Genomic DNA, 11,875 nt, shown 5'->3' on the forward strand with positions numbered 1-11,875 from the left:
AAACTTAATGTGGATACTTGCCTTTTGGTACAATATAGAAACATCAATCATTAAGAATCCAAAATACAAAGAGAACAATTTACTGAATTTAGCCAACTAAAACCAATGGATCCAATTTGGTTCAACCAACATTAGTGGATCCAATAAATTCTATGTAGAATTGTAATTATCATTATAACTAACATCTAAACTTGTTCTAAACATTGATGGAGATTTGCTTGTGCTAGATGATGAGCTGCTTTATTGGCCTCTCTCCAGTCATGCCCTACAAACAATGATTGGAGACTATGCAAATTAATTCGGGTATCCTCAATCAATTGTCTATACCGACTCCCGCTGAAGTCTTCCTGAAGCAAAGCAAACACAATTTCGAGCGCATTACCCTCCAAATATACTCGTTGGAGCCCAAGTTCTCTACAAAAAAACTGATGCCTTCCAAGCTACCACCGCTTCTGCCACAGCTGGATCTGAGATGAAACACACTAAGGTACACATGGTTGCCCGAACAAAACCCTCTGCATCTCAGACCATCACCCCCACACCCATCTTATTATTTCAAACATCAATAGCTGCGCCCAATTTACTTTATCCACCCCTTGAGGTGGATTTTTTCACTTCTGTCTCTCTTGACGATTAATATCCATTGTATGATTTTCAGAAACCTGTAACATTTGGTAGTAATCCTCTATATATTGAATCTTGAACAGTTTTTAATAACTAGCTTGGTGGTGTAAAATCTCCTCTGCAGACTATTGAATTTCTACGAAGCCAAATTCTCTAGGCCAAAGTAGCTACCAGATCAAACTCATTGTCCTCTAAATTTTCCATGAGCTTCTCTAATAAGCACAAGCCATCACTCTCTACTATGGCACGTTTCTGTATTTTCTTGCTATATTCCATCCAAACATTTGTAGAGACCATTTGCAACTCCATAGGATATGACCTATTAGCACTGTGGCTCAATCCAAACATTGTTTGTCTCTCTCTGCAAACATTGTTTCACGAAACGTTTTCCTTCTCTTTCACGACATATCAAAGGACGAGTCTGTTTGGAATTACGTTAGAGAGTTTAAAAATTACTTTTAGTATTTAAGTTGTGTCAAATAAAAAGCTGACATGTTTGGTTAAATACTTCAAAAATATTTCTTTTACTTTTTTACTATAAAAATGAATAAAATGTACTTTTGACAAAAGTTTAAAAGTGAAGATTTTTTCAGAAAGTTCTTTTTGGCTTAAAAACTATACTTTTCAAGCACAATCCCAAACATGTTCTAAAACCCCCATCCCAAACGTTTTTTTTTTTTGTTTTTTTTTTCTTAATGGATTTAAAGCAATGGGTTGGAGGTGGCTGTGAACCACCCTCAACCACCTCAATGGGTTGTGGGTGGCCATGAACCACCCGAAGCCCCCTTTGAGAGTGGATTGCTAGCCACCCTCTACCTTGATTTTGGGTAGCCGAGCCATCTCCTATCTTAATTTTGAGTGGGCGAAACACTTTGATTGTGAGATTTTTTTTTTATTTTTTATTATTATTTTGGTTTTAAGGAAATGTGGGGTTATTTGAGGAAGGCCGACAAAAAAGTGCTCATGTGCTACCCAAATAGACGGACCTACTCTAGAAGAGTGACTTAAATGTAACAAATTAGTAGTTTGATGTATAATATAAGTGTCACACATTTAAATTCATGGAATAAAATAAAAAATGGTTCTTAGTTCAAAGACAAAGCATACTGGCGTAGAAGCTCATCGATTATGAATAGAGAAAGACAAATGCTATATATACAAATATTTGCATTCAATCTATCAAAGCTTACGTGACGTGGTCCTCCATAGTATTTAATGAACGAAAATAAATTTTTTGCTTGAAGGACCACCGTCCCTGATACAATTTTTCAATAAGTAATAAAGAAATAATATTTAAGTTATATTAAAAAAAAAAAAAAAGATGTAACTTACCTAAATTTAGATAAGCAATGCTTTGAGTTTTCTATTGCAAAGGAGTTGACAGTTGACACTTGCCGTTAAACTGTAAATGGATAGACGAAGCACAAAACCCCTATCCCACTCTCCCCTGCAACTCTAAAACCCTCTCGCTCCCATGGCCTTCACTTTCCTCACTATCCCACACTTGCTCTCTGCACCTCCACCACCCCACATCTTCTCTCCAAAACCCCAAGTTTTCCCCTCCAAACCTGACAATCTTTCTCTATCTTCCTCCCCATTTCACACTCTCCGAGCCCCTACCGCTATCGGACCCGACAAAAAGTTCTACCCTGAGCCGTCAGACGACGACCCACCCGAAGCCGACGAGGATTCCGGGCACGGAGTGTCCAGATTCCAGCAAATCCATCGCCAAGCCGCGCGAGCCCGGAAGCTCCAAGAGGATGACTTTGAGAAGAACCAGTCCACGTACCTCTCCGCCATTGCTGATGTGGAAGACCCAGCGGAAAATACCGACCAGGACGACTCCGGGGACGATTTGTTCGGGGATATTGACAAGGCCATTGCCTTGCAGCGCAAGGAGTTCGTGAAGAAGGGGCTTCTGAAGCCGAACCCCAAGAAGGAAGAGACCGAGCAGGTTGAGGGAATCGAAGAGTTGGAGCCCGAGGAGGTCGTGGATTTGGAGGAAATCGACGAGCTTCAGGGGCTTAAGGTCGTTTCGGAGGACTCGGACGAAGATGGGTCGGCGAAGTTCAGCGAAGAGGTTACGGAATTCGGTAATGGAAATCGTGGGTCGTCTTCAAATTCCTCGTTTGATTTGGATTTTGATTATGGGAAAGTTAAGGCTAGGATTGTGGAACCCAAATTTAAGATGAGTTTAGCTGAGCTTTTGGATGAGAGTAAGGTGGTGCCCGTTTCGGTTTATGGTGATTTAGAGGTACAGATTACTGGAATTCAACACGATTCTAGGCTGGTCTGCTCAGGAGACTTGTTTGTGTGTTGTGTTGGGAGGAAAACTGATGGGCATTTGTATTTGACCGAGGCTGATAAGAGAGGGGCAGTGGCAGTGGTGGCGAGCAAGGAGATTGATATAGAGGAGACCTTGGGATGTAAGGCATTGGTGATTGTGGAAGACACCAATGCGGTTCTTGCGGCATTGGCCGCATCTTTCTATAGGTACCCGTCGAAGAATATGGCGGTGATTGGGATAACAGGGACCAATGGGAAGACGACCACTTCATATTTGATAAAAGGCATGTATGAAGCGATGGGATTGAGAACTGGGATGTTGAGCACGGTTGCTTATTATATCCATGGGGATAACAAGTTGGAGTCACCTAACACGACCCCGGATGCTGTTTTGGTTCAGAATTTGATGGCAAAGATGCTTCATAACGGGACTGAAGCGGTTGTCATGGAGGCTTCTTCTCATGGACTGGCCTTAGGGAGGTGTGATGAAGTTGATTTTGATATTGCAGTTTTCACAAATTTGACGAGGGACCATTTGGATTTTCATGGGACTGAGGAGGAGTATAGGGATGCCAAGGCTAAGCTATTTTCGAGGATGGTGGACCCGGAACGAAACAGGAAAGTTGTCAACATTGACGATCCAAATGCACCTTTCTTTATAGCACAAGGGAACCCAGATGTGCCTGTTGTGACCTTTGGAATGGAGAATAAGAATGCGGATGTTCACCCGCTGAAGTTTGAGCTCTCCCTGTTCGAGACACAGGTTTTGGTTAATACGCCTCAAGGCATTCTGGAGATTTCATCCGGGTTACTTGGAAGGCATAATATTTATAATATTCTTGCAGCCGTGGCCGTTGGGATTGCGGTTGGGGCACCATTGGAGGATATTGTTAGAGGGATTGAAGAGGTTGATGGAGTTCCAGGACGGTGTGAGTTGATTGATGAGGAACAGGCATTCGGAGTGATTGTGGACTATGCTCATACTCCTGATGCCCTGTCTAGACTACTTGATTCTGTAAGAGAGCTTGGACCGAGGAGGATTATCACTGGTATGCTTGTACCTAATATTTTTATTCTGATTCTTCGCGCACATGTATATACACAGACACCCAAACACAGGCACAGAGAAACGCAACAAAAGCCTACAGAAGTGATTCATATGCTAATTGTGTTGTAGCAAAAGGTATCTAGACTGCCTGCCTTCTGCAGTCTTTGACTATTTCTAAAGGAAGGGGTGATAACTAGGTTGACTGTGGTATTAGCGTTAAAGTTCACAAGATAGGAAGGTGCTTCCTCTTGTTGCAGTCATGCAAACTGCCTGATCAATTTTTTTGTACTAAAATGGTTAGAAGCATCTTAAGTTTCTAGTGTAGCACCAATAGTTTTTTGATATTCTTTAAAATTACAGCTGCAATTGATAACATTGCATACAACGGACTGATCTTCCTTTTCTGATTTTTTTTTTTTGTAAGTGCCTTTTCTGATTAACACTCATTCTTTATGTGAAGTTTTTGGTTGTGTTGGCGAGGGCGACAGGGGAAAAAGACCCATGATGACAAAGATTGCAACAGATAAAAGTGATGTGACAATTCTGACATCTGACAATCCAAAGAATGAAGATCCATGTATGTACAATGAACGATACTTTCTAAGGAATGTATGCCAACACTAGCCTTGAACCGGACTTTTTTTTTTCACTGGTCTTTTCAAGATGCTAATATTTTCTAAAATATGTAGCAGGTTTCTTCCTTATTGAGAACTGTTACATATTTGAGAAAGGATTAGCCATGGCATTGTGTGTGTGTGTGTGGTCATCCTTCGTCGTGACTGTTCTCTCTCTCTCTCTCTCTCTGTGCTTCTTCATGTCTGCCTCTGGAATAAAATGCAAAGAAATGTTAAGTTGTAGGATCAAATTCCTGGAAGCGTAATGCTAATGCCTGGATGTTTCATCTTCATCAGTGGACATTTTGGATGATATGCTGGCTGGAGTAGGATGGACAATGCAGGATTACCTGAAACATGGTGAGAATGATTACTACCCACCTCTTCCAAATGGTCATAGGATTTTCCTGCATGATATTAGACGGGTGGCTGTACGTTGTGCTGTTGCCATGGGCGAGGAGGCTGATATGGTTGTAAGTTCTTAAAGCTCCATCTTATTTCTTGTATATTCTATTTATTTTGAGGGGGGAGGAGAAAAAATTCAGCTCCAAACTCTAAATAATGAAAAGGTACTAAAATTATTTTTTTAGTTTAAATATTTTCCTTATTCCTTGTGACTTTCAAATTACCCTTGTAGTTTTAAAGATAGATGTAAAGAAAAGATCTGTATCCTTGCTCCTCATGTGTTTGAGAGACTAATTATAATCTATACATGCCCCAGTGATGCTCTCCAGTTCTCTCACAATTTGCTGCTAAGCTCTTTTTTTCTTTTTAGACAAAAAAAAAAGGGTTTAATATACTGCTTCTTTTATTCTGCAGGTGGTTGCTGGCAAAGGGCATGAAACATATCAGATAGAAGGTGAGAAGAATGAATTTTATGATGACCGGGAAGAGTGCCGTGAAGCATTGCAGTATGTTGATGAGCTCCACCAAGCTGGGATAGACACTAGTGAATTCCCATGGCGGTAATTTAATTAGCTATAACTTACTGGTTTATCAGTATCTATGCAAAAATGATTTCCGTAAATTGAAGGGGAAAAAAGACTGATAATTTGTTTTAATCATTGTTGAATAATGCTTCCATTAATGTTGGAGTCTAATTATTTTATTCGTTCAGTGGCCTTTGACTCATTAACTAACATTGGCTTATCTGATGAGAAGCCTCTTATAAGTATCTCGCAACAGAGACTTAGGCAATAACAGAGAAGTGTATATACATAACACACTTGACATTAATATTACTAAAATTAGAGTATACATGTCTCCTTTACCACTTGATGTAGCGTGCAAAGGTCTAGGGAGTTAGTTTATTGATCATGATTAGCTAATTGTGTTTTTCTTGCCTGTGCTACTGCAGGTTACCAGAGAGTCATTGATGTAGTTAAAAAGGAGAATGTAGGTGTTCAGACAAATCTTAGAGAGAAGGCTTTTGCAGATGATTTGGCTGATTGCATGTATAAGAACTAAGTAGCAGATCTCCTTCAATTCTTTCAAAGAATTTAAGACAGTGGAGGATCATGTTGGTATTGGTTTGATGGACACTTGATCTACCCTATAATTGAAGGCTGTTGGCTGGTGCTCCGTGCTTGAAAAGAGAACGGTAAGAATATTTCCACATGATACATTGATCATGAGTTACTTTCTGAACTGATGTTGAATATTTAGAGAAGTAATTATTTTCTTTGTTATGTAAAGTTCATGAATTTTTACAATGAATCTTATGATTTCTGAATATGACTGCAGCCTGGTGATCAGACTGTTTAGGTTTCTTGGGTGTGTAAGCTGAATGAGTTTGGATAGTTGAATATATTTAAACCTATGGGCCTGATTGAAGATTTGTATAGTGAAGGTAGCACCATTTTATCAAAATGTCTTGCTTCTTTCTAAATCTAATTTCGCCTTTTTGGCATCTATAACACAAGATTATAGAATCTCTAGACACATGACACGGATTTTAACGAAAGCAGCAAAGCCAACTGCAGTAGTACAATTCTTTATTTCTTTACTAATTTGAGTGATAGTGTCATGTTACCTGGCTTAGTAGGTGATTTTGACAGTTTGTTCTCTGAAGCTAGGGGGACAGTGTGGCATCCCACATTGTCCGGGTATGGAGATGGAGATATGCTTATATGTATACTTACACCCTTAATGACAACAACTTGTTTTAAAGCCGTAATGATCATGATCCCATCAGAACTCCGCAGTTAAGCGAGCTTTTGCGAGAGTAGTACTATAATGAGTAATCTTATGAAAAGTCTGGTTCGGGGGAGTCAAAAGTAGACAATATTGTGTGTCACTTGAGTGAGGTGTTACAGACAGAAACTCATAACCGTTAGCTGTTCTCTTTTTCTTTGTACTGAAAGTTGGCTGATGGAAGTGGTGCTCATACAGAATTTATTTAACGTGATTGCTGAAAGTTTAGTCATGTAATATTGACTGCTTAGTTCAGATGTAATGTGAGTAGCTACTGTTTAATACCAGAGATGGTGCATGAATGATTGACTTAAGCTATAGATCTTAGTTTTATATATTTTTCCAATAATTGAGAATCATTCTTGGATAGAGATCTTGTTAACTTTTGTTCTCTCTGCAGGCGGCTGGACGTTCGAGATTCTTGAACACCGAGGGAACTTGACAAATTTGGCCCTAATGAGAAGTTGAAGGTAAAATTTTGTAAGCAACGTGTATGTGCCAAGCACTGTATCACCATGTAAAATAATTACTGTGATCATATACTTTTGGAACGTTTGAATTATTCATTTAATTCAGCAAATCAGCCTGTTTCTTGAAGTTCAGCATAAAGATCAAAATGGTACAGCTTCAATTACCTGATATGCAGCTCTTGTGGGCGGGGTCATATGTAAACCCTGATAGGGATGGGTCCCAAAGGAACCCTGCCTTAAAGGGTTTCCTCGTCATAAAATTAAAATTAAAAAAAAAAAAAAATCGTACGGCTCAATAGTCAAACTCGAATATATGAGTTTTCTTAATGATTTAAGTTGGTCTCTTTTATGCCTATCTATGCACATTACAGTTGACAGATGATTCTTCTGGCCCCCCAAATTTCTGATAGTATGGCATGGGTCTTAAAGAAAGGGCAAAGCAAGATCATCTGTCATAAAATTAGGGTATGAGGTGGGGTTCTATATCAACCAAGAATCCAACTTGGAAGGGGGTATGAGCAATGGAATCTAAAATGTAATCCTTTCTGAGTTCGAGTACGAGATTAACATTAATTAGTTACTCCTATGCTTCAACTTTCTTTCTTTTCTTCTTAAGTGCCTTGCAGACTTTTTTTTTTCTTTTTCTTTTCTTTTATTTTATTTTAATAAATATGCCTTGCTGACTACTTATGGGCATCATTTAGTCACCAGGATGATTTAGGGAAAAAAAGAAAAAAAGAAAAAAAAAAGACTACTTGGAATAACAAGTTTTAAGATTTAAGTGTCTGTTGAGTTTAGCAATTTCAAAACATATGGTTTAAAAAAATAGCAATTTTAAAATGCAATTAATAAAAGGGGAAAATGTAAAATCAATCCATCCATGTAAAAAAAAAAAAAAAAAAACCAAGACTACTTGGAATAACAAGTTTTAAGTGTCTGTTGAGTTTAGCAATTTCAAAATATATGGTTTTAAAAAAGAAAAATAGCAATTTTAAAATGCAATTAATAAAAGGAGAAAATGTAAAATGGACTGTCCATATGATTATACTGATTTGTAAAAAGCTTCATGTGGTATAGAAATGTTTTGGGAGCTCCATATGGTATGCAAAAATAACAAATAGGTCCATACACCTAATTTTCGTCTAATTTTTTTAACAAAAAACAAATAACAAACACATCTTATGGATTACACGTGTCATAATTGGATTGGTATTGATGTGGCATTCGGCAGTTTCTATCAAAAAATTAGACAAAAGCTGGGTGCAGAGACATATTTGTTATTTTTGCATACCATACGAAGCTCTTAAAATATTTTTATACCACAAGGAGCTTATTGCAATATCAATCCCTATGGTATAAAAATTAGATAGAAGTTAGATGCAATGATCTATTTATTATTTTTGCATAACAAAATGTTTTTAAAGTGTTAATTTTTTTTTTTTTGAAAAGAAAATGCACGTTTAAACAGAATATTTCATGATTTTGTTTGAAAACGTGTGTTTTGTCTTAATTTATTTATTTTTTTTAAAGCTTCTTTGCAGCCTATTTGAGAATATTGTGTTAGAGAGCTTAAAAAGTATTTTTAGTATTTAAAAAACCGTGTCAAACAAAAAGCTGACATGTTTGGTTAAAAAAATTTAAAAGTATTTATTAGACTTTTTACTCAAAAATAACTAAAATGCAATTTTGATAAAAACGTAAAAAAATAATATTTTTTTTTTCAAAAGCTCTATTTCTAAATAAAATCCCAAACATGTTTTAAGGCATCGATGTAAAATAAGGCGTTATATTGAAAACGGCTATATATAAAGGAAAGATATTCCAATTTATTAACAACATTTTGTGGTTTGTTGTCACAAAACTCTTTTATTGCTTTTTCTTTTTCTTTCTTTTTTAGGTTGCTTAGGAAACAGAAATTACCCGCTTCATGTATTTCGCTCACAAGTTTTTAATGAATTATCTAAAAAAAAAAAAAAAAAAAATTAAAAAAAACTTATACAGGGATATTTTCTGCCAAAATAAAAAATTAATATCGAATTTTCAGTTAATAAAAATTCAATTTCAATCAAAAGAACATCCTTATCCATTGCAGAAGTTAAGAATCTTTTTGGGTAACCAAGGCTACTAATAAAAATTCAAACTCAATCAAAAGAACATCCTTATATTTTTCGGAAGTTAAAATGTTGTATCCAATAGGTAGTTTAATTGGTTAAGATCATGCTTATGCTTAATAAAGCAGATGTTACTAGTTTGAATCCCTCTCATTATTAAATTTTAATCAAATGATAATTTTAAAAGTCACTTTATTTTTGGAGTGACACAAGAGTGATGAAAATATGAACTTTTAGAATTACTCAGTCTTATGTAAATATTATTTTATAAAAACCAGATGAGAGAAATAAGAACGAGTTTTTTTTTTTTTAAAAAAAATAATATTCACATAAAAGAACACCTAACATATTATATATATATATATATATATATATTCTATTCTGACATAGTAAGAATATGTAGATATTTCCCATGAATAATTGTAATGTTTAAAATAGAAAAGAATACTTAGAAGAACATCAGGAGGAATTAGGATCCTCTCTATTTCAAATGAACTCCATAATATCCGGTTAGTTATAGTGGAGTGATATTTTTGTTTCCTTAAAAAAATGAAAAGACAAAAATATTCTTCTATTATAAGAGGATATTATCTTCTTCATTTGAAATGAAGATGATTATGTTTCCACCTAGAGGACACCTATCATTCCCCATATTAAATATACTAATAAATCATTCATCCTTAATACCTGTAAAGGGCAGGCAAGTTAATACGTGGGCTTTGGCCGCTTTGCTTTGCTTTGCTTTGTGATTTTTGTTTGTTTTTTCTGAGGTTTATTTTCAATAAATTCTTATCCGAAAGAGAGACTCCACCAAGCTAGGCAAGGCAAACTTTTGTTTCCCAACTTGAAAAGCTGGGGTGGGTGAAAACAGGTAAGAAGCGTTGGGGTTGTGAATTTGATGGAAAAATCATAAATATTTTCTCCAAACAATATTTAAAAAATCCATTAATGATGAGCTTAGCAACTATCCACCAGACCAACTTATTGGAAAGTGGGAAATCCCATAACTCTCTCCTGCCACTCTCCACCCAACTCTCTCACTCACCAAATGCAGCAACTCATTCAGCACAAATAGAAAAAAATCATTTATACAGACAACAAAATATGCAATGGGTATTTTACCTTTTGGAGTAGGCTACCTGGAGAAATAAGTGCATAGGGAAAAAAAAAAATTAAAAAAAAAAAATGTTGCAGTGAAACATGGAGGTTTTGATCATGACTCGTGAGGATGGGAATCGCTTGCTTTGCACCAAATTTCACCTGCTGATAAATGGTTAGAAAAATATATCTATCTCCAAAAAAAAAAAAACCCTTTTGCGTTTTTGCTTATTTGGTGTTCTTTATAATATTGTTTTCATCTTTTATCCATTGATTGATGCGTCTTTTGATCATGTTTCTGATTTTGTGGATAATATTTGAAATTTGTTCAACTTAGAATTTACAGCCTGTTTGTTACTTTTTGTGAGTGAGTTGAACTAAATGTTTGATGCTCTTCCTATGGTTCTTGTGTTTTTTGGAGTGTGAAAAGTGCTGATATTCTTGTTATGCTTAGGTCTTTATTGCTTTTTAGACTTCTTTGTTTGAAAAGCTTTGAATTTTTGAAAATTCATAGTTTGGGTTGCTTTTTTTCCATTGTTTGCATGGTGGGTCAGAATAAAAATTGGGTTTTTAAATCTTGTAAGAGCAGGTGTTCTTGTTTACCAAATGAGCTTTGGCATTTACATCTTGTTCTTCTATGTATGCGTTAATTTCTTGTTGCTGATTTCTTTGCTGGTTTGAACAACTAGAAAAATAAAATCTGATTATATTGGTTTTCTATGCTGTAGTAGGTTTTGCAAAACCTTCTGAATTTTCTTGCTCTAAGATCAAAATATGAAAACTTGGAGAAAAGTGTTATCTTGCTCCAAGTCCTTGCCCCCACTGGTTCATCTATGTTTTATATAATTTTTGATGAGAAACTTTTGATGACTGCTATCTTTCTGTCCCCTTCAATCATTCTGATCGATCTTCGGTGTTCTTTCTTTGCAAGATGGGAGAAAGATGAAGCCAAATTGATATCCTTGCAGGCACAATTCAATGAGCTTTTTTTTTGTTGGGCGTTGTTGTTCTAAACATCTACCGATTGGATCGTGACATGTTTAAGCTCCAAATTTGGTGGCAGTAATTTTATCCAACAGTGTTTGTGCTTTAAGAAACCAATTAAAGAAGTTTTTTAGGGGGTTAAGTCCATCCTGTAGTAGCTATTTGTTTCTTTCACTGTAAAGCTTTGATTTTAATGATGCCCCCCAGCTCTAATATAGGAGATGAACTGAAATTTCAGCAGCGGTGGGAGATTAGGAGGAGAAAAAATGAGTATGATTCTTCAAGCGAGGAGTCCAAATCAAGTTCAAGTAGCCAGCCGGTTCTCAAGAAGCTTAAACTAGTTTCCAGCTTTGCTTATGATGAAAATGATGAGGCCATAGATACTGAAAGATTTCATCAGAAGGGCAAGTATGTTCCTGGCAAAGGCCGGGGAAAAGCTAAATTTAG

At 36.3% G+C, this 11,875-nt stretch overlaps 1 protein-coding gene across 1 annotated transcript; it reads left to right on the plus strand.

Moving 5' to 3' along the window:
* Positions 1-2,008: 2,008 nt before the first annotated feature.
* Positions 2,009-7,362, plus strand: LOC132176535 (UDP-N-acetylmuramoyl-L-alanyl-D-glutamate--2,6-diaminopimelate ligase MurE homolog, chloroplastic-like). Its single transcript, XM_059588773.1, has 6 exons — positions 2,009-3,959; positions 4,419-4,535; positions 4,870-5,045; positions 5,392-5,537; positions 5,930-6,172; positions 7,166-7,362. Exons 1-5 carry the CDS (start codon positions 2,099-2,101, stop codon positions 5,946-5,948), a joined length of 2,319 nt encoding a protein of 772 aa, XP_059444756.1. The 5' UTR covers positions 2,009-2,098; the 3' UTR covers positions 5,949-6,172; positions 7,166-7,362.
* The last annotated feature ends 4,513 nt before the right edge of the window (positions 7,363-11,875 follow it).

Source organism: Corylus avellana, chromosome ca3 (genome assembly GCF_901000735.1).
Source record: "Corylus avellana chromosome ca3, CavTom2PMs-1.0".
In the NCBI taxonomy this organism is placed as follows: Eukaryota; Viridiplantae; Streptophyta; class Magnoliopsida; order Fagales; family Betulaceae; genus Corylus; species Corylus avellana.

Excerpts from the sequence above, each read along its gene's own strand:
- LOC132176535 (XM_059588773.1), top strand. The coding sequence starts at position 2,099 with ATGGCCTTCACTTTCCTCACTATCCCACACTTGCTCTCTGCACCTCCA. Across the intron at positions 3,960-4,418 it reads ACCGAGGAGGATTATCACTG|TTTTTGGTTGTGTTGGCGAG; the intron begins GTATGCTTGTAC and ends CTTTATGTGAAG. Across the intron at positions 4,536-4,869 it reads TCCAAAGAATGAAGATCCAT|TGGACATTTTGGATGATATG; the intron begins GTATGTACAATG and ends CATCTTCATCAG.